At 36.9% G+C, this 23,920-nt stretch overlaps 1 protein-coding gene across 1 annotated transcript in view; it reads right to left on the reverse strand.

The window, feature by feature from the left end:
• The window catches only part of SEPSECS (Sep (O-phosphoserine) tRNA:Sec (selenocysteine) tRNA synthase), a 35,458-nt gene extending 11,951 nt beyond the window's left edge, over positions 1-23,507 (reverse strand). The window contains exons 1-8 of the mRNA XM_032400114.1: positions 23,336-23,507; positions 22,371-22,525; positions 19,937-20,055; positions 19,459-19,617; positions 16,488-16,641; positions 13,492-13,594; positions 5,834-5,963; positions 5,610-5,701 (exon numbers count right to left, since the gene is read on the reverse strand). Coding sequence (XP_032256005.1) covers positions 5,610-5,701; positions 5,834-5,963; positions 13,492-13,594; positions 16,488-16,641; positions 19,459-19,617; positions 19,937-20,055; positions 22,371-22,525; positions 23,336-23,449 — 1,026 coding nt within the window. The 5' untranslated portion in view covers positions 23,450-23,507. The remainder of the gene's footprint in view (positions 1-5,609; positions 5,702-5,833; positions 5,964-13,491; positions 13,595-16,487; positions 16,642-19,458; positions 19,618-19,936; positions 20,056-22,370; positions 22,526-23,335) is intronic.
• Positions 23,508-23,920: the final 413 nt, after the last annotated feature.

Consider the following 23,920-nt stretch of genomic DNA (forward strand, 5'->3'; position numbering starts at 1 on the left):
CTACCTCATAAACTTGCTTTAAGTAGTACATGAAATAATGAGTGTAATAAACCCCACAGAGCTCCTGGCACACAACAAACATTCATAAAAATGCTCACTTTCCACCCACCTACTGTTCCGTCCTAAAAGAGTTTTCAGGTTAAAATAACTAACATTAGTGGGGTGTCCGGGTGGCGCAGTCGGTGGAGCGTCCAACTCTTGGTTTTGGCTCAGGTCATGATCTCAGGGCCATGAGATCGAGCCCCACATAGGGCTCTGCGCTCAGTGCACAGTCTGCTTGGATTCTCTCTCCCTGTCCTCTGCCCCCCACCTCACACTTGCACGCTCTCTCTCTAATAAATAAATAAACCTTTTTAAAAAAATAACTAAAAAATAATAACTAACATTAGCTGGCAGGACTCTTACAGACACATGTTAATACCCTGTAGCTATAATCCTATTCTTGTCCTATCCCTGTGAATACTACTCTACTCCATCTAGATAAAAGGAAAAGAACAAAGTTCTGGATGTTACAAAGAGAGGTTACCTCTTGACATCTGAGATGGAGCCATCCAATTCATAAATATCACTAGAACATAAAATCTGGCCCATAAAATATTTATACAATGATGAACAAAGTCCCAATGAGAAGCAAAGCTAGGCTACCTGCTGGATCTATTTACCAGTTAAGGTACATATTCCTACAGGTCATTCCCAAAGCAGGTGGATTTTCTTTTTCATGCTAAGCAAAATGTACACATGCATGAAGTCTGGAATCCTCTAAAAGTAGCTGAAAAATTTAAAGTCAAAACCTAAATATAAAAAATCAGAAGAACTATGGCATCACGGAAATTCTTAGATTCCAACAGAGCACCCCTAAAATCAAGTCCTAAATCCTAAGGTAAGGAAATTATTTTGGAAGAGGAGTACCTGCTAGAGAGGAAGACCTACTCCCAGAAGTATAGTACCTGTTACACACAACAGGTCATCACCATTTTAACTCACTTCTTTTCACAAATTTCCAACTATAACCATATAGAGAAATATTTCTATGAGAACATCTAATTCATCATGTAAGTCAGTATCAAAAAGTTAATTTGCTTTCTAATTTTCCAGAAAGATACTCATTCTGTGTAAAATAAGAGATGACTATACAAAACTAAACCTAGGTGTTCCCAAATACCTTCCATTAGTTCCTTCAACAAACATCTGATGAGATCTACTATATCAAGCAAAGGACATGAAGAACAGAGGTATGAATGCAAACTCCAAGGCGGACCCTAGCCTCCCAGACTACCCATAAGCAAGGACCAAGCTTCATTTCAGACACCTGATGGTGATTTTGAAGGGCATGCACTCAGATAACCAGCTTAATTTGCTAGTTAAATAAATTTAACTACAAAATCACTCTCAAGACCTACAGTAGTTTATTAGAGCAAATATACACTATTATTAGTTATCATATATAGTTTCAATTCAAGAAGAACAGAAATAGGAAATACTGAATAGTACACTTGCTTGATATGATAATAACAGCATATAAAAAGTTTTAAAGTTTCTATCTACATTATAAAGAATAATCTTTAAATGTCTAACTTAAAACTTTATGTCATAGTCTTATCAGAGCTATTATATATTCCAAAAATCTGCAGAGGGATCATTGAAAGGTAAAGAGCAGCAACAATATAAGAAAAGACTATAACTAGGATAATTGAAAAGATCAGATAACAAGTTATATTATTATTATTTTTTTAACAAGTTATATTATTAAGCTTTGATATTTGGGATATTTATGCAGTCTGTCTCAAACTCCATAAAATATTATCTACCTATGTGTTAAAATGCTAGGACATTGTTGTTTCTTCTCCAAGTTTCTGTTATACATACAAGTGACCTGTGTGCCCACAAAACAATGGGTTTCAAACTAGGACGTGCATCAGATTCATCATGGAAGTTTGTCACAAATGCAGTTGTTTGAACCCCACTCCAGACTTCCTGACTCTGAATTTAGCTAAAGGAAAGCCAATTTGATGAAGTGATCTGGAACAGACTCTCCAATAACTGGCATAGTACTTTGCTTTCTAGACTTAGTCTAAAATACCCTTTAAGAGTTCGACAGTTATTTTGGCCACCCCTTCTAGCTTATGATGACTCCATAGGAGTCTAATAAATGGACGAGTTGTACTTCTATAGAACAGATGTCGCTTCCTCAGGGCGGCCTTCCCCAACCCTGCCAGAACTGGCTGGCTTAGGTGCTACACGCTCCCATACGTCCTGCTTGTCCTTTCATAATGCCAAACAGATTTATAATTGTTTATTTAATACCTAGATTTCCCCCGACTATAATTTCCATGATGGTAGAGACTATGTGAGTCTCATTTGTGAATTTACTTTAGGGCCTATGCATAAACATTTCTTTGTCTGAATAAATGAACAAGCAGAGCAAGGTCCAATACTGCCAAAGTAATGTGAGACCAGACTATAAAGGATCATGATGGCAGGCTAAGGAATATGGACTTTGTCTTGCAGGCAACCAGAACCCAAAGCAGAATAACTTGAAGAACTTTAAAATATTAATCTGGCACTCCGCTATAACATAGCAAATTAGAGTAGACTAAGACTGGGGCTCGGGAGAAGAATTGGTCAATTACTGTAAGCATCCAGCTGTGATATGGTAAGGGCCGGAGTTAGGGTGGTAGCAGCAGAAGTGGAAAGGAGGAAATGAATGTTGGGAAACATTACAAAGGGCTCAAGGGTGTAAGAGAAATCAAAAGTATCAGTGTTAGAAATCTAGTTTATTTTTTTTTTAAAGATTTTATTTATTTGACAGAGAGCAACACAGTGAGAGAGGGAACACAAGCAGGGGGAGCGGGAGAGGGAGAAGCAGACTCCCCGCTGAGCAGGGAGCCCGACGCAGGGCTGGATCCCAGGACCCTGGGATCATGACCTGAGCCGAAGGCAGACGCTTAACCGACTGAGCCACCCAAGTGCCCCAGATACTCTAGTTTAACGGAAAAGGGAATTTGTTGGTTCATCTCACAGCCAAGTCTACAAGCAGACATGGCTGGATCCAGAGACTCAAATGACTCTTAGTTCCATTTTCCCTCTCATATTCTCGAGTCCCAGGAAGGCTTTCTTGGCATGACCAGAAATATGGCAGCTGAGTAGTTTACTATCTGCAAAGCAGCAAACCCTCTCGCTCTCTAAAGGATCTATCAGACCTGCTGGAAGGACTCCACCTCCACATGCCCACCTGTGAACCACGCTAGCCAGATCACATGCCCACTCCTCTGAGCAAAGCAGGACGGGAGGCTGTGATTGATAGTCTCAGTAGGATCACCTGGAGTCAGGGAGGGGCTGTTCCCAACAACAGTGATTCTGCACAAGCAAATGGCTTATATCCTTTCTAAAATATAACTGAGCTTTTTTGGCCAGGATCACTAAATTTATTCATTGTTTTTGCCGCCTTTGGGTATTAGTAGACCTAGGTCTTCAGATTTATAGCTATATAAGATAACTACATAGCTACCAGGCTAGACTATTTATCCATGTAAGAGAAAAGCAGAAGAGTTTAGAGGTTAAGACAGAGGATCAGAGGCCCAATTGCCTAGCTTTAAACCCAGGTCCCACAATTTACCTCATATATGTTACTTCTCTATCCTTCCATTCCCTGTAAAAATGAGGATAATGGAAACACCTGACAAAAAAATCTGTGAGTTCAAGTATCTTTTCCACAGTAAAACAACCAGCTATAGGAGAGCTAAGGTCCACTGGCATCTAATACAACTAAACTCTCATATAAACAATATAAACCCATGATAGTTTTGCTCATCTATAATCAGGCTTCATCTGTCATATGGAAAAAAGGTTCCTTGGAGGATTTATTGAGGTCTTCTCTTAGCTACAACAATCTATGACCACGATGACTACCTTTGGGAGTTTATCAAACTGGAGTTTTATTCTAATCATTTGAAAATCTTTGTTAGGTTTATTGGGGCATAATTTACATATAGCAAAATTTCAGAGGCCCAGTTTTTAGGGGCCCACTTCCATGAATTCGGACAAACATACAGTTATGAAACTACTCCCACTATCAAGATATAGACCATTTTCCCATCCCATGAGTCCCCTCCCTCAACCCATGACTCTGGAAACCACTGATCTTTTCTCTGTCCTGATATTTTTTGCCTTTTCCGGGGTGGCATATAAATGAAACCATACAATATGTAGCCCTTTGAGTCTGGCTTATTTCATTTAGTATAATGCATTTGAGAGCCACTATTTTGTTGCTTATATCAGTAATTTGTTCCTTTTTATTGCTGAGTATATATGTACCACAGTTTGTTTATACACCAGATGATGGACATTTGAGTTGTTTCCAGGGTTTGGCAATTATGAATAAAATCACTATAAACATTCATGTATAGGTTTTTGTACAGACATAAATTTTCATTTCCCTTGAGTAAATAGCTAGGAGTGGAATCACTAGTTTATATGGTGAGCATATGTTTAACTTTATGAAAACTGCAAAAGTGTTTTCCAAAGTTACTGTACCATTTGTGTTCTTACCAGCAATGTCTGAGAATTCTCTACTTGCTTGAGATCTTTGCCAGCATTCAGTACTGTCAGTTTTCTTTATATTAGCCCTTCTACTAGGTGTGTAGTGGTATCTCCCTGGTTTTCAGGTGCATTTCCTAAAGACTGATGTTCAGCCTCTTTTCCTACATCACGTAAATCTTAAGAGATGTCCTCATAACACAAAGTAAGCAATTACTTTCCTATGGACTGAACTGGTGGAGGGAATAGGGTGACTAGAGGAAACTAGGGAACAAAACTTTTCAACTTCTGTTACATATTCATAAAGCTGTTGAGAGGATCTATCAGATAATACATGTAAAATATCTTAAAATACATAAAGTACTATTATAAATCTAGGGGACTTTAATTGCTACTAAATGTTAGAAACTTACACAGATACAAACACTGTACCAGGAGCCTCTAGCTCTCCCAGGTGGGAGATGAATAAAACATTTTAGTCGGACCCGCCCTGCCAACACTGTCTCTGTCTACAATTTTGGAGTTGTCCTGAATTAATTAAGCCAGTTTTTAGTGTTGGAGACAAAGTCCAGTTTTCATTTCTTTTCACAGCCAACATAATCAATGAGTTCAGCATTCCAGTAATGACAAGGGATGAATTTATTATTTTAGAATGAGAAGCTGACCAACTTCTGACCGTTCTTCCTCCTGTGACTGACATCTCACACCTATACAAGTCTTCAGACTTCCAAAAACAGAAAGAAAAAACTTGTCCATTTGTCTCTCAAGACCCTCTATCTTTAAGTGATACATGAACTGAATCTTACTAAACTAGTAAGAATCTCTATGTAGAAGTTTCTCAAAAAAAAAAAAAAAAAGCAAACTCACCTGCCCAAGATCCCTCACAATATCTGAACACACAGGAGACAATGATTAATTGAAAACCAACTGGAGTGATTCCAGATCAAAGTAAATCCCCTAGGACCACACTAGCTATCTATACTCTCAAAGTGGCAAACCAAAAGGCAAAAACACCAATAATTTGGAATAATTTTAGTCAAGGGTATTATTTTACACCTGAAGGGAAAGCTTACCTTTCTTTCTTTTAATAGCTTCTTATAGCCATTTGATCCAAGTGATAATAAAGTAATAAGGACATCTAAAGAAGGTGAAGCTGAAGCTCTTCCTGAAATAAGATAAAGTTAACATTCAGTAAGGGGGAAAAAACCTTTAGAAATTAAGATTTATTATAGTAGCCTAGTACAAATGGATTTTTGTTTGTTAGTTATTTTTTCTGTAGAGCAACTGATTTATTTACCTGGATACATCTTGCTGATTTCCTGAATGAAGGAATCATTAAAGCCAGCAATTATAGCGCCACCTACCGGAACCATAAAATTTTTGTCCAAGCTCTGAACAAAAGCATCTATTCTGCCAACCCGAGCCCCCTAGAATGAAATAACATGTAATGTTACATATTGGCTTCTAGGAAAAGAAACAACAACTGCTATTAAGAAATAAATACTATTAAACAATGCATGAAAAATCGGAAATAGATCAAATATCTTATTTTCTTTGTAACAGTGCCAATAAAGGATTTTTAAGTATGAAAATGAGTTTTTAAATGCTGCTCCTCTTATGTGAAAGAGCACTTTATTTGCAAACTGCTTTCATAACAAAAAAAAAAAAATCATTAAATCCTCACAACAACCTTGGGAGGAAGGCAGAGTTTCAGTATTAGTTCAGGTGGGAACTCAGCTTTTCACCTTAAAGTTGGCTAGGAAAGTAGATTCCTCCCCACGCCTCTCATCTGTGATCTTCTATTTGACAATAAATGCCAACAGTGGGTCCTGCAACTCTTAAGTAATTTTAAACACCCTCTGTGAGTTCAAGAGTGGCCACTGTAATCTTAGGGACAGTAGCCACTCATGTTGCCAATCAGTTATACATTTACGTCCTTCTCTTTGATGCTGGGATAATCTACTACCTGCATGACTACTTTAAGCAACAAGCTCTGTTCCCACCACCACTCAGATCACAAAAGAGAAAAAAAAAGTTTATTTTTAACATCAACTAATGGAATTTTTTTGTATACTCTTGGCAATGTTTCTATATAACTCACGTTTCCTAATGTTATAATCTTAGATGATCTCAGCCCACTGCAAATGAACTCCAAGTGAAAATCTAATATTCCAGTGAAAAATTGAATACTTACTTACCAGAAATGTAAAAACTAAGTTCTAGTCCCCATCCAACATAGTCTGTGACCTTCTATCCAATGTGCTTCAATTTTCTCCTCTTAAAGATAGAGATACTATCTAAATTTCAACTAAGATCGTTTTTTTCTTTATCTGTAGCAACAGATTTTCAATCTGTATTCACAATCTACATTCCTATTAATATTATAACCACATTTGACCTTCATCTTCACACTTTCCCTCCACATCTATATCTCAGGGAGAATAGAAGGAGCAGATAGCTGGCCTAATCTGAGAGACCAGATCCAGGCAATAGGGAGAAGCACAAAAGCAGGAAAGGGAAGCCGACTACTTTGGAAGCTACTGCATGATTGTTTAAATCTTAACCTTTCCCTGTTACTCTTCTAATTTCCTCATAAACTATGATCAAAGAAACTCTCACCATATCACAGGAAAACAGAAAAAAGCATATAATAACTAGTAGAATAAATAACCAAACAGCACGCAAAGTAGTAGAACGTAAAAATAAAGAGGAATTCTTAGAATTGTCTTTTATTAACATTTAAGTACTGTCCAAGGCTTCCTAAGAGAAATGTGAGCCTCAATCAGGAGCAGGAGTATTAAGAGAACAATCACTGCCAGGCTTTGCTAGAACCCTTCATCACTAAAACACAGAAAGCATAAAGGGCAGCACACTCCGTGGCAAGAAAACAAACAGCCTCACAAAAAACAAACGGTTTTATCAAAGAAACAGAGTGAATAAGCCCCAATATGTACCTACATATGTTTTAAAAGAAAAATAAAACTGCAAATAAATGTGGAAGTGAAGTATGGAGTTTTTTTTTTCATTTTTTTTAAATGAAAACACATTTTTTGCCAGTTTTATTGATATAATTGACACATTATGTATAAGTTTGAGGTGTATGATATGATGATTTGATATATGCATATATAATGAATGGATTACCACCGTAAGTTTAGTCAATATCCATCAAGTATGGCTTAATAAGTTAACTGCTTAGCGAAAAAGAAAAACAAAAAAACCCAGCAAGCTGGACCCACTCTCACTAAAGTCAGAGGAAAAAAACCCCAGAAGGCTGAAAGGGCTTAAATAAAATAGGGAACATAGGGGCATGTGCTATGAAGGGAAGGGCTGCCATTTATCAGTTCATTCGTCTCCTTGTTTACTCACAAAAGAAGTATCTGGGCACCTATCAGCTGCCAAACATTGCTTAAGGTTCTAGGGATAGTGGTAGCATTAATAAAACAGATAACTGTTCATATAATAATAACTTCTGTCGGAATTTACTGAGAACTTACTTAGCACCAGGCACTGTTCTAAGCACTCTACATTCTTAACCCATTTAGCCCTCATAATAACCATACGAGGTAGATGCTACTATAATAGCTATTTTACAGATGAGAAAATTAAGGCACGATAAAATTAAAGTGGCCTGCCCAAGGTCAGAAATGTACTTAATAGCACAGCTGGGACTCAAATCCAGGCAGTTAAAGCACCTTATTGAAAGTCACCCAGGCAATCAAAGACACAGCAGGAACTAAAACCTAGGTAATCTGGAGGAAGAGCCCATGTTTATAAAATAAAATATTATTCCTGTGGCATTTCCATTCTTCCAGCTACCCAAGCCAAAGCCCTGGAGTCCCGGAATTCTCATTTCCTCATACCTCACGTCTGATTCATCAGCGCACCCTGTTAAGATCCACTCTCAAAATACATCTGAATCCAACCATGTCTTAACCCTTAACAGCCATCACCCTGGCCCGGGCCACCGACACATTTCACGTGGGCTCTGCAACAGCCTTCCACTCTTGCCTTCCTATAGTCTGTTACCCACATAGCAGCCAGAATGAGGGCTGAAAAACGTAAATGACATGTCACTCTCCTGCTCAAAACCCTCCCGTGGTTGACGACCATACCAAGGATAAATTCCACAATCCTTAGCACACCTCAAATCTCTTTACTACCATTGCTGTCCTCATTTGTCCTGATCCAGCCATACTGGCCTCCTTCCTTCCTTACATCCTCCGAGCACACTCCTGCCTCAGTCTTGGCACTTGCTGTTACCTTCTGTCTGGACTCTAGAGAGCTGCAGGGCTCACTCCTTCCTATCACTCAGGGTTCTGCTCAAATGTTACAAAAGAGGACTTCATGGATCACTCCATCTAATCTGACACCCCCTCCCCAATCCAGAGCATTTATCAAGACCTGTCATACTTATTGTTTACTGTCTGCTTCTGCTCCATGAAGATAAGGATTCTGCTGTATTCACTACTGTATCCCCACTGCCTAACCTGATGCCTGGCACATGAGGGGGAACCCTGTAAATATCTGTTGAATGAACTGACAAGTAGGTCTGTGAATAAGTAGTATAACACCTACTTTTCCCAAATTCTTAGTAAGCAAAGCTGATGCTTCCCACACTTTGGGAGCTTTGCAATCCATTCTGACTCTAAAATAATCAATCCAAGTATTTCTGTGACTCTACAACATCCCTCTCCATTAATCTGTCCTACCATCCATATTCCATCAGTCTCCTAAATTAGTCAGTTTAGTATATAATCAGAAGTATTGGTTCTTCAAAGCCACCTTCCTGGGGATGACACGTGCATACCAGAATGTTTTATATGCTCTTCATTAAAACATTCTGGGTGTCACCTTTAAAATAAAAAAAACAGGGGGCAGTGCCTGGGTGGCTCAGTCAGTTAAGCATCTCCCTTTGGCTCAGGTCATGATCCCGGAGTCCCGGGATTGAGTCCTGCATCGGGCTCCTTGCTCAGCGGGGAGTCTGCTTCTCCCTCTGCCCCTCATCCTACTCTCGTGCTCTTTCTCTCTCTCTAATAAATAAATAAAATCTTTCAAAAACATAAAAATAAAATAAAATGAGTAAAGCTGAAACATTTTAGTTATAGCTCTTTCTCCACTAATTGTTTGATTACTACAACACTATCTTCTCAAGAAAGTATTTGTAATTTCAGCACTTTTTTTTTTTAAGAGAAAATATGAGGCTCTGAAGTCACACTGAACTAAATGGGCCATTTTGTAGCTATGGGACCTCGGGCTAGTCACTTAATCCTTCTGAGTTTGTTTCTTCATTTGTAGAAAGGAAATAATAAGTACACCTTAAATTGTTAGGATTAAGCTAATAAACTTTAAAGGTCTAAGCAGGATGCCTGACAAATGGTGGGTACTCAATAAATGGCATATATTACTAAGAAGAACTATTTTTTTTTTAAATTGGTTTAGTACCAGGTTCTCTATGAACATCTTTTTTTTTTTTTTAAGATTATATTTATTTATTTGACAGAGAGAGACACAGCGAGAGAGGGAACACAAGCAGGGGGCGTGGGAGAGGGAGAAGCAGGCTCCCCGCGGAGCAGGGAGCCCGATGTGGGGCTCGATCCCAGGACCCTGGGACCATGACCTGAGCCAAAGGCAGACGCTTAATGATTGAGCCACCCAGGCGCCCCTACTAAGAAGAACTACTGAGATGAATTAAATCTAACTGTCATTTTTTAGAATGTCATGAACAGCAACTAGCACTCAATAAGACCCAAGTATTTCTTTGGTTCAAAGCAACAGTGCCACTACCTCTTCTCTTCAGGGCCAATTTGGTAAAATTAAAACATTTAAGTACTGCTCTTCTTCTTTTAAGAAATGCTCATTTTGGAAGGTAATACAGTATCTGCAACAATACAGTAACTATTTAAATATCACTCACCCACCTTAAAGTGTTATTTTCTGGTTAAAATTTTAGTAAAACCACCTCACAAATGAAGAGAAGCGATGACAAAGTAGGACATTCGTGACGTACAACTCCAACAGCACCTTTTACATCAGATCCTGGGGCTCACTGTCTTTGTCTTAATCTCTCCAGTTATGCTGCCAAAGTTTCTAGTATTCAAAATTATACTGTGAGCACACCACCACTAAGGACTTCTGGGTTAAATATATAATATTTGAGTAAATGTTTTGGAGCCACAGAAAAGATCATTATGAAGATTTTATAGGCATGTGGGGAGTACAGAAATATAATCTATAAAAATTAAATATATTTTTTGCACAAAGTTTAAAAAAAGTAACATTAAATGTACACAATGACTTTCACTATGTAAAAAGCAATACACATATAAAAAAAGAGAAAAGAGTGAACACATAAATTATTAAGGGTATTTGTTAGGGTATAGGATCATGAGTGATCTACTTCTTCCTCACTTTCTGAACTTTTAGTAATGCTGATATACTTAACTTTCAAAAGAATTGAGGCTGCTAAAAATTAAAGAGGAAAGGGGGAAAAGGGAGAGGAGAAATAAAAACAAATCACTGAAATAAAATGTTTTTCAAGATTTCCAGTATAGAGGGCGCCTGGGTGGCTCAGTTGGTTAGGCGGGAGTCCCAGGATCAAGCACCGTATCGGGCTCCCCACTCAGCTCAGTGAAGAGTCTGCTTCTCCCTCTAACCCTCCCCCATCCCGTGCTCTCTCTCTCCCACTCTCCCTCTCTCTCAAATAAATAAATAAAATCTTAAAAAAAAAAAAAGATTTCCAGTGTAGAGAATTATACAACCTTTCTCAGCTATCATTCTCATTGGAGAAAATCTAGTCTAGAATTACAATGAAAAAGTTCCTTAAAAAGTTAAGGAATAATGGAAAAGGATACAAAAGAAATGATAAATAGTCTTCCTCTGACATAACATGCCTACCAGCCACTCTACCTCTGGACTTCTTATGTTATGTCATCTACCTCCTCATTGGTTAGGCTAATTTGTGTTGGGTTTCTGTTACCTGCAGCCAACTGCGTCCTAACTGGTACAACCTCTGAGTAAAGCAGTTAAGCAAATCAGTTAATACTATCATATAAACTACATTTATATGAGAAATGATACTAGTACACTTCAAAAAAAAATTTTTTACCAGCTAGGATCTACTGGAATAAGAAGCATTCACCATTGCACTGGAGAAGGCCACAGATAATCTGTGAAAAAGTCTTGCCCACATAACACAGACCACATGTGTATCCAAACTGAGTATGTGATTAACACCATTATGCACATAAATTATATAACTCATACATGGATAATATCTATCCACATCTTAACACAGTATAAATAATCACTGTAACTAGATATAATATTTCATTTATTCATCCAATTTTTTTCAGGAACCGGTTACTGAGTATCAATTATGTACCAGAATCTGTCTTAAGTATTGAAGACACAAGAGTGAACAAAACAAAGTCCTTTCCCTAACAGAATCTTAATTCTAGTTACTATCAATAACTAGACAATAAAAAAAATAAACATCATATCAAATGGTGAGACGTGCTATGGAGAAAAGGAACAAGATCAACATCAATTTTAAGAAGCAGCCAAATTTTCCACACCACTAGGTAAGAAAAAACATTGTCGATTAACATTATAAGATACCACTGAATCTAAGACACCCCAGTTTTAGAGATATTATAATGTGGAAAAATATGTACCTTAAAATAAAGGAGTATGATATAAAATAGGAAAAGGGAGACAGAAAATGCAGGCAAGAAAAAGGAACCTGTAATTTTAGATAGGTGTCTGAGAGAGGTAAGAAGCTATGCAGCTCTCCACAAGAGTTTCACTGTGAGGAAGGAACAAGAGCAAAACCAGGGCAGTGGGCACACCCATGACACAATGGAGGAACAGAAAAAATGTGCCCAGAGACAGCAGGTGAGAGAGAGGGCAGTAGTAAATGAACCTGGAGAAGCTGCAGAGGCCTGAATACACAAAGGCTTGCAGGCCATGGCTATGACTCTTATTCTGAGCAGGATGGGATGCCCAGACGTATTTTCAAAATAAGAATCTAAAACAGGGGTGCCTGGATGGCACAGTCTGTTAAGTGTCTGACTCTTGGTTTCGGCTCAGGGAGTGATCTCAGGGTTGTGGGATCGAGTCCTGCGTCAGGCTCCATGCTCAGCACAGAGTCTGCTGGAGATTCTCTCTCCCTCTGCCCCTTCCCCCAACACGCACGCACGCGCGTGCTCTCTCTCTCACTAAAATAAATAAATAAATCTTTAAAAAAAAAAAAAAGAATCTATGGGGTGCCTGGGTGGCTCAGTCGGTTAAGCGTCTGCCTTCAGCTCAGGTCATGATCCCAGGGTCCTGGGATGGAGCCCCCAGTCGGGATCCCTGCTCAGCGGGGAATCTGCTTCTCCCTCTCCCTCTGCCTCTGCCCCTCACCCTACTCCTGCTCTCTCTCTCTCGCTCCCTCAAAATAAATAAATAAAAATTTCTTTAAAAAAAAGAATCTAAAACAGATGACTAGGATCTGGTTGATACTTATAAAAACAAAATCATAACATTTTTTTAAAACCCGCCAACTCCACAGTTAAACACTAAAATGTTTATAAATGAAGCCATTTCCAGCCTAGGATAATAAGGTTAAGTGATTCCTTAAATATGGAATAAATCATCAATATAGTTTTAAAAATACAATAACCCAGTATATTAGAAAAGTGAGAATACTGGTAATGAAATAATCTCAGAAAGTTAAACAAATAAGCTACTAAGTATTTCTATGTTGGTCCTGACCAAAGCTACCAGTCCAATTACCAGCAAAGAAGAGTGGCTTCTACTATATGGATATTAGATGCCAATTTCTAATGCTCCATGAAGTTGAAGATGCCAGAAAGTTGATTTTACCCTATTAAGTAGTAAGAAAAACAAAGGAATAATCTTGTAGTGTGTTAAAATCATTTTTTCTTGACATATCTTTTTAAACTCTCTTACCTGCTGGATGAGGTGCATACACTTTGAAGACTGCACTCCATAAGCATTGTTGACTATATGGGGAATGCCGTAATTAGCACAAATCACAGCCAGTTCTTCTAATCTACAAACATAAATATTCAACAGAAAGACATATTCCTACTGTGCTTTTATAAATTACAGTGTGAGAACTTTTTTAATTCAATAGTTATTCTTAATGTACACTAGGAAAAAAATGGGAAAACTGAAATTTCTACAGCAGTAGTTTAGCATAAAATTCAGCAGCAGGCACTTTAGGATAAACCTAAAAAAGCTTTTAAATTAATGTTACCAATAAATGGGAAAACGGGTATTTATAAAAATCTGTATAGATGGTAGCTTTTAAATCACTTTAAAATTTCCTATATAAAAAGCAAGAAGCAGATTATAATGACCCCTTAACAAGGTGGTATGTCATTTTTAAATGCTTTTGGTTGCTTATCATACTAAAGCTAATAGCTGCAAAATAATTAGCATGTCTTGAAATCTTAAGAAATCTTACATTTAACATCTCATAAAGTAAAAAATACATTTTCAAGTAGACTTTAATGTATTAAAAAATACAGAACATTAAAATGTTTCAGTACCAAAATAACATTTTCCAACAACTTGCAAACTAAAGAATCTTTTAAATAGCTGCTGGTTTTAAATTCACTCTTATTTTTCATTTGACACTCCTTATATTAAAACAATTTGAGAGTCTAACTCTATGCAAAGTAAGGTAATAAATTTCAATTGGAGTGTAATAAATGATGTTCCTTTGCAAAACCAAATACTACTTGTGACTGAGGCCATTTCTAACAGAAATGTCTTCACATGCTATGAAGCTAAAACTAAATCCTATGATTTAATAAAGTTAAATTTTTTTAAAAATGTTCTTTCTACAATATAAAGAATTTGGAAGCAAAGCAATAAAAGTTCTTTCCCATAAGGATGTATTTCAAATATATATTATATAGTTTTATTATTTGTTTTTGCAAAATACATTTTCTTTTTTAGATGCACATTATGTTTTTAAAGTACAGATAGGAATGACATTATTCATCTGTCAGAAGTTTTCAATTTACTTCCTTAAAGTATTATGAACTAAAAAGTCATTTTATCATTCATTTTCATAAACCTCACAAATTGACAGAGAAACGTTTCTATTACTCAAATTAATCAGATATTGTTTTTAAAAAATAGACTTTCTGGGATACAAACAAGTATTTTCTTCATAGAAGTCACTTTTATATGTTTGTGTACTAATAAAAGCATTTCTTAATAACAAAGCTCCTCGAAAGGAAGATGCTATAATAACATAAAGTACTATTTTTAAAAGAAAAAAAAAATCACTTGTGAGTTGTTTTAAATATTCAGAATTCATCAAATCTGCTAATATTTAGAGGATGTATAAAGGTATTTAATGAAAGGCAAGGAAAGACAAAAAATATTTTCCATGTGGATCAAATTGTATTGTAACTTAGCAGCCAATTTAAGATGTTTGTCAGGTAGAAATGATAACCTTTTTTTTTTTTTTTTTTAAATATCCTTTGACTGATTTTGCCCCACAATACTCTGTCCAATTAATTAACTGATAAAGACAACATATATATACATATACCTATTCAAATTAAGACTATAAAAGAATAAGCTTAATGCAAAGAAATCAAAATATATTTTAAGTTTAATAAAATCAGAAATTCAAACATATTACTAATAACTGTGCATCGCTATTTTCCTAAAGTTCACTTTTTATCAGAAACATTCATTATATAACACAACGAAAAAGTGGCATATGAGAATTTTGCTGATAAAAACTTTTGTGATTTTTTTCCAAAGGAGAGATAATACATGTAAAAGACTTAACCCTATACCAAGTATACTGACATCTAAAAAAAAAAAAAAAAAATGAAGCAAAACTATCCTCAAGCATAAACAATCTAACACAATACCCATATGCTGTTTTTGGAAATGTGACTTATTTCTATCACATTAACATTTTTTGAGATAGCAAAATCATCAATGAGGAATGAACAGAGATGTTTATATAATATTTCAATGCAAATTTAAAAACTGATTGGTAAGTAATGAATAAACAAGGAAAGCATACGCAATATAATCTTAAAATAGAATTCAGAGTCACAAATGAAATAAGGTAAATTTTCAAGAGCATGGTCTTAAAATTGTCTCTTAAAACATGCCTATAAAATAATAAACAGTAACATACATTCATTAATGCCAAATTGTGTGATTCCATGAATTAAAACTAAAGTATAACTTGATCTTAAAAAATAGCCCAAAGTCAATATAGTTTTTACAAATTATTAGCACTTATGTTCAAAATGTTAAAATCAAACAAAGAGCTGCTGTCAAAACTAGAAATCTGTATTACTATACCCAAACCTATTACATTTTCAGAATAAAATTTGTGGATATCCTTTAGAAAAGTAAACATTTGCTTTTTTTCTTTTTCCTTTTATTTTCTTAAATATATGCATTTTTCTCAAAATGCAAAGACAGCCACTGTGTACGTTTAAGTGTACATGTGAGTTAATCTTCCAATTAAAAAATTCAAAAGGCAATAAATAATCCTAAAATTTCCTATTCAAAAAATCTGTTAATCTTACATAGGAAAACTAACTGTAAAATCAAAGAAATGGAGACAGCAATGAAAACAAGTAAATCCAACATTATGCTTAGAAACTTCTACTTAAATAATGAGGAAAAGATGCAAAGAGATCAGAAATAGAAAAAAGCAAGAAAATAGAGATGCTCTGTGTCTACACAGGTTATAAAGGGATCTCCACTTGGTATTAGTTTTTTTCCTTCTTCTGTATTAAATTTTTATTTTCCCAAACCACCACGCTGTTTCTCCACTAGTCCATTCACCTATTTACTGCCCAATGTTACTTAAGCATCTTTGAGAATGAGTATATCTGCATTTCGTTTAAAAGACCCGATGAACACCTAAAGGACAATATTTGCAAATGATTTACCTATCAGGCACCCTTGGAGCAAAACAGGATGTAGTGGAATGAACACACAGAATGGAATCAGGCCCAAGTTCCCGAACTTTAGCCTCCACTGCTTTCAGGTCTGTGCGCAGCTCGTCACCTTCTAAAACATTCTCTATCACCACAGGCTCAAAACCTAACCAAGCCAATCAGAAATCAAAATGTTAGATAAACTAAAATAAGGGAAGATCCTGGAACTCTACAAAGCAGTGCTATTCCACACAAGAACTCTAAATCTGGTCAGTGAACCCTCCCCAAGTAATAAAGACCTGGCTCAATACTGGTAGGAGTCAAAAGCAGGCCAAAATAATGTGAAGGACTAGTAGACCACAATTAGGACCACAAATCTATTTAACACTTAGATAGGACTAGAAAGACTAATTCTGGGAAGGAAAACAAATGTCAAATAGAGACCTATAAAAGTAATAACACAGTCACGGATGACAAAAAGGATCATTTGGTACAATTCAATTTCAGACCACAGAAAAGTAAATCTACTCATTTCTCCGGCAACATTTCATTTTTAAGTTCACTTTATTTCAGAGATGGACAAGAATAAAAATATAATTCAAGTACTAAAACAAATCACAATCATCAACTTAATATTTTACTCCTAAAGAAAAAGTAATGAATATTAGTAGCCTAATGATTACTGACCCATCCCATAGTTTACAAGGGCCTTCTATATAATTTAAATATAAAAACTATCTCTCAATTTTCAGTTGAATTAGCACATGATCAAACTAGCACCTGATCAAAGGTCTGCCCAAATAATAACTATGTAATCTTGTATGGTAAATATTTAGGTATCCATAAACTTCAAGAGTTTCATGTACAATATATACACTAAACAATGCCCAAAGCACTTAGATAACTAAATATTTCATAATGCTAGTAAGTACTTAGGATAAAAGTAAAATCTAATTGCTTGAGTCTTACAAGCTGGAAAGAAAATAAACTTGGGAAATTTTACATGTAAAGTTATTATGTAGTCACATCTTCAGTCTTCCCAAATAGCAAATCTATAGCAGGCTGGACTCATACATTTAGGGGCTATAAGAGATTTAGAAACCATTTAGCTCAACTAACTCATTTCAAAGATAAGGGAGCCAAAGTTCAGGAAAATTAAGTGGTTTCTCCAAGGTCACACAGCAAATTAAAGCACAGTTATGAGCAAGTAGTTTTCTTCTATGTTTTATAACCCATGTCAAGTTGTCTGCATTCTATCTATAGATATATAAAAACCTGGCCACTATAAAATGATCAATTATGTTGGTTCAGAGATGTCCAGGTTTTATATCTATACCTTCATAGCTTTTAAAACAAACAAAACTTAAATAAGTAGTGCTTCCTAATGACAGCTAATTTTCTATTATTTTTCAAATTCTCTAGACCCAACCCTATTTTTGCTTTCAAACATTTATAATGCAAGGTTTTTTTGAGAATACAACTATCTTGCTTCCTAAGAATATAGGCTATCCTAAGAAAGGATAAACTGTAAATTTAGTACAAATCCTAAGATCTTTTGGAAAATTTTCCAATTTTTCAATATGGCAATCTTTCCCGTAAGTTTGGTAGTAGTTCTTTGGTTAACAGGATGTAAATAAACAGACTTGACAACTTTATACCACTTAAAGTAAATGAGTATATCTTTTGAAAGTCTATCAGTTTCTACTATACGTCCTAATTATGAATCCCTTTACATGAATTTCTTTAGGATTATTTATGCAGTTTAATTACAGGCCAATATAGTTCACTTCATATAACATACTGAAGCTATTCAAAATTAACCTTAAATTCTCAAATTCACTTTGACTTAAGCAAGCTAAATACTAAAATACCAACATAAAGTTTTTGTCTCACCTATATGTAATGATGCCTGGGTCCTTACACTCCGATTTATAGTAATAATTTATATGTATTCTACTTATGTATATACAATCACCATTCCTGAAGCCCCTTAGTACCCTTTATGCTCCAGGGATTACTGCTGGGTATTTCATATGTCATCCTGCTTAATATCAAAACAATTTTATGACAGGTAATCATATCCCCATTTCAAAGAATAGGGACATACGATACAGCCATCCCACTTCAGAGTATATATCCCAAAGAATTCAAAGCAGGGACTCAAACAGGTATTTGTGCACCCATATTCACATCAGCATTATTCACAAGAACCAAAAGGTGAAAGCAACCCAGGTGTCCATCAATGAATGAAAGAAAGAACAAAATGTGAGATATAAATATATACAGTGGAGTATTAACCTTAAAAAGGAAAGAAATTCTGATACATGCTATAACATGGATGAACTTTAAAGATATTGTGCTCTATGAAATAAGCCAGTCTCAAAAGGACAAATACTCTATATTCCACTTACATGAAGGACCCAGAGTAGTCAAATTCATAGAGACAGAAAGTAAAATGGTGATTGCTAGGAACTGGCGGTAGTGGGGAGGGAGGAGTTATTGTTTAATGGATAGAGATCCAGTTTAAGAGGATGAAAAAGTTCTGGAGATGGTGTTACCTAATGATTGCACAACCTTGTGAATGTATTTAATGTCATAGAACCATACATTTAAAATTATTAAAACTGGGGCGCCTGGGTGGCCCAGTCAGTTAAGCGTCTGCCTTCAGCTCAGGTCATGATCTCAGGGTCCTGGGACTAAGCTAGCATTGGGCTCCCTGCTAAGCAGGGAATCTGCTTCTCCTGCTCCTTCTGCCTCTTCCCCCTCCCCCTGCTCATGCTTGCTCTCTCTCTCTCTAATAAATAAATAAATAAATTTTTAAAATAAATAAATAAAATAAAACTGATTAAAATAGTAAATCTTATTATGTATATTTTATTACAATAAAAAGGTGGAATAGGAACACAGTTTCTTTTCCATTCATCTACCTCTATATAAAAAGGGTGCATTTTCTACATTATATACGTCATTTCTCTTCTTTTACCTGCAGTGATCATGGATTTAAAGCAGGACTTCTGGTCTATTCTCGGCCATAGAATATACTTTGCCTTTGGTCTTTTGTGTCGTAATGTTAAGAAACACAAGGTTAGACTCATACCAGTTGCCATGGGAACTACAAAGCAGTTGGTCACTGTAGGGACACCTAAAAATAAGAAGTAAAGGAGAAATTAGTTACTCCACTGAAAAACCAGCATCCTTCTTGAAGAAATGATAGAATTCTTCAATCAAATATAAGAGTTATAGACAGTGCTTCCTCTGTACTCGACCTCAGGAAGCTCACTGACAAATTCATCCTCCAGGCTTATGGCTCTGATTTTCTATCTTTTTCTAAAGGGTTTTTAAAAATATGTCTTTTCAAGAGCCATTTAGAACCTGTTTGGAAAGAGGCATTAATAAAAGATATTAAGCAAAGGTGTGTGTGGCTGGTCACCCAAAAGTATTATGATTAATATAATACATACCAGCCAACTTTATGATGTCCAGGACCAAAGAATTGGTAATTCTGTTCAAAAGGCTAGAACCTGCAGCTTTTGGCTGCACAGCAGAAATATCACCCGATCGTCCAATTCCATGAATGAACCTAAGCAAAAAATGGGCCAACAACTGAACAAAAATATTGGGTGTTCTAAGTAATCCACTGCATAAGTATACAAATACAATAATCAAAAAAACAGCAGAAGCAACACTTGACTATTACAGATACATTTCATAAACTATTAATAATGTAAAAACACCCTAAATTGAAACAAATTCATCAATTACATTGTGGTAGCTAGTCTCCAAAGATGGCCACCATCAATTCCTTTTCTCCCTATGCCCACACACTACTGCCAACATCAAGAGATGGATCAAATTCCTCTTCACTTGGATCTGCACTGGCTTTAGTGACTTGCTTGGCCAGGAAGAATCTAGTGGAAGTGATGTTCTGGAATTTCTGATTTAGGTCAAAGAAGCCTTAAAGCTTCACCTGGCCTCTTGAAGGGCTTGCTCTTGTGGGAGCTCCCTCCTATAACCCAGATGCCATGCCAGATCCCACCTGCGGAGGCCATCTGAGCTCCCAGAGGTCTAAGTGAGTCAACTTGGATAAACTGCCCAGTTTAACCTAATGACTAAACTCTCAGCCAACATCTGACTACAACTGCATGAGAGACTGGAAGCAATAATCATCCTGCTTAGCCCAGTTAACCCACAGAACTGTGAGAGATAATACTAAATTATTGTTTTAAGCCACCAAGTTTTGAGGTGGTTTGTTAGCAGGAATGGAAAACCAGAATATATGCAACATTAGATTCCCTTCTTTCTTTCCATTTCCTTAACCAGAGCAGTGGATTAAGTTCCAATGGGGATGAGCTGCTATTTCAAATACAGCCTTAATTTAAAAAATATTACAGGTGTGGGGCACCTGGGTGGCTCAGTCGTTAAGCGTCTGCCTTCGGCTCCGGTCATGATCCCAGGGTCCTGGAATCAAGCCCCGCATCGGGTTCCCTGCTCCGTGGGAAGCCCGCTTCTCCCTCTCTCACTCCCCCTGCTTGTGTTCCCTCTCTTGCTGTGTCTCTCTCTGTCAAATAAATAAAATCTTAAAAAATATATATATATATTACAGGTGACCCTTGAATGGGGAGGCTAAGGGAGGCCTGCACAGTCAAAAATCTATGTATAACTGATTCCCCCAAAACTTAACTACTAATAGCCTATTGTTGACCGGAAGCCTTACCAATAACATAAACAGTTGATTAACACATATTTTGTATATGTATTATATACTGTTCTCTTACAAGAAAGCAAGTTAAAGAAAATGTTATTAAGAAGATCATAAGGAAGAGCAAATACATTTACAATACTGTCCTGCGTTCAATGAAAAATATCCACTTGTAAATGGACCTGCACAGTTCAAACCCATATTGTTCAAGGGTCAACTGTATATACTCCTTGAAAATCAGTGTGCAAATCCATTCATTTTAAATTAGATGACATTATACACTTGCAAGATACCTCTGAATATTTTTCAAAATTAAAAGTTTGTTTGTACTTTATAGTTAGATCAGAAATCCGTCACTCTGGGATTATCAGAGAACACTAGTGTCATATTTCATCACCACTGAAACCTAATGTATGAAGCATTTTTTTACAAATATTATAAATCATGTTAGCAGCCCATTTTAACCATGAATTTTTCATCCAAGTTCTAGATTCATTATCATTAGTTCTGACTGCAATGGTTTTGACTGAAATAAAATTCTACTATCCACAGGAAAATTTCACCACTGAAAATTTCAAGACAGGAACTTTTAAAAGTTCACCTATATTTCGCATAAAACTGGAAGAACAGAGAAATGATATTTGGAAACACTACCAATTAAATGATTAGCAGATTGATGAAAAGCTTTCTAAAATATTGCAAAAGAAAAAAGTGACTTAATAATCTTAAATCAAGTTTGGCATACCTTTCCTGCATCTACTGCAACAAAGAAAGCTATTTATAAAATAGGATTCAGTTTAGATACTGATGAACATTTTAAAGTTCTACCGACGTATCATTCTCTAAAAAAAACTTGCAGTATCAGAAAAGAAATATGGCAAACTATAAACAACCTTAACATATTTTAAACTCTTACAACCAAACAGGTTTATTATGTTAAGTGTATAGGCAGTATTGTTATTAAACACCCAGAACATGACAGGATAACTAGAACCTTCACCGGACTGTCTTGAAAAGCAACTACTCAAACTGTTTCCATCTCCCTGTTGCATCTGGTTTATATGCCCATTTGAATAGGGAAGAAGCAGGTCACCAACAGGTATTTTATAATTTAATATGATTAGTATTAACACCATGGTTTTTAACAAAAAAAAAAAAAAAGAAAGAAAGAAAGGCTTTCTACTTTAAAAATATACCTGTAATGACGCCGAGCAACTAAGGCAGATGCCACTCTCCCTTCCCTTTCTCCCACACCACAATTGCCCAGGAAATTGTTGCTATCCATGATTGCAAGTTCATGTAAAAAAAGTTCAAGTGTACTTTCATCCCAACCATCCTCTGGACACTTGCCCTGAAAAAAAAAACAAAAGCAAAAACAAACAAACAAAAACTTTTATTTCAGAAAACCATCCCTAGAACCGTACTTCAATGAATTTTTTTAAACTTTGCAATGTGTATTTTGCCATGCTTCTTGCTTTCTCAACTTCAGACATAAATTCAGCACAACGAAGAAACCTCGAAGAGGCAAAACATTTGTTACACTGCATTACAATTATCTACAGATTCTCAGAAGGGATAATAAATGAATACGATGACATTTACTCAGTTTAAAGTTGCAGTTAAGGTAACTGAAAACCAAAAACCGTATCTTCAATGACGATTCTTCAAACCGGACTGCTAAGACTATGGCTTGTCAAACTTGAGTGCAATTAAAATTCGGGGTACTGGCAGGAACGAGACCTGCGAGGTTCTGCAGCAGTTCTTGGTTCGAGTTACTATATCCTGGTTTACAAACACAAAGCGTCCCCCTTGGGAGTAGTGAAAGACGGAAGATGCGAACTTTGCCCTTCTCGCAAACAAAACAGTAAAGAACTGGGACTTCCCCTCCCTTCCACATCCCGAAGTTCGGGAAAAACAGGACTCAAAATCCTGACTCCCACAAGCTCCCTAACAACACTCTCTGGGTTTTGCTGGTTTATGGTGAGACTGAGGAGCTGAGCGCAAGTCAGCACAACGCACGCCAAGCTGCGAGAGACTCCGGGGACAGGTCTCAACCGACAGACGGGAGCGGCTGGGCAGGACACAGGACTAAAGGGGCGCTGGGCGGAGCCAGAGGCTGTGGGGGGCGCGGCAGCTGGGGAGGGACCCGACAGCTCGGTACCTTCTCCAGAAGCAGCCGTATGAGGTGCTCATGCGAGCGGCGGGCCTCACAGCCCTGTCGCACATAAGCCGGCGACACCAGCCGCTCGCCCGCCGCGAAGCTCTCGCGGTTCATTTCGGCGGTGTTGACAGTGGCGAGGGAACACTCGACACACGCCGTACGCGCTTACTGAACCCAGGATGCAACTCGCCGCCCGGACGGTACGGCAAGGCCTTGGGACAAAAAGCTTGTCTCGCTTCTGCACATGCGCAAACCGCCCTAGCTTGTGCGCCAGAAACCGTGGACTTGATCATGCGCGGCGGTGTCCGTTGCGTTTAGCCGGTGTCCGAGAGTGTTCCTGAGACGGACTTGAAGGAAGAATTTTGCACTTGTGCAGAGGGGCTGGGGAAAGTAAAGGGGAACTGTGTGGGCTTCTCTGCAGGAAAACTTCCGTAGCTTACTCTGTGTTCCAACCCCGTTGAATGGTGAGATTTGCGCAGTCTGTGCTTCAGTCTTACACCGTATTTCTCATATTCTAGAATCTTTCATCCTTACTTTCGTAGGTCTCAACATGTTCTATTGCCTGACAGCCCGCTATGAAATAGC

The sequence above is a fragment of the Phoca vitulina genome, unplaced genomic scaffold, assembly GCF_004348235.1.
Source record: "Phoca vitulina isolate PV1807 unplaced genomic scaffold, GSC_HSeal_1.0 scaffold3, whole genome shotgun sequence".
Taxonomy (NCBI): domain Eukaryota; kingdom Metazoa; phylum Chordata; class Mammalia; order Carnivora; family Phocidae; genus Phoca; species Phoca vitulina.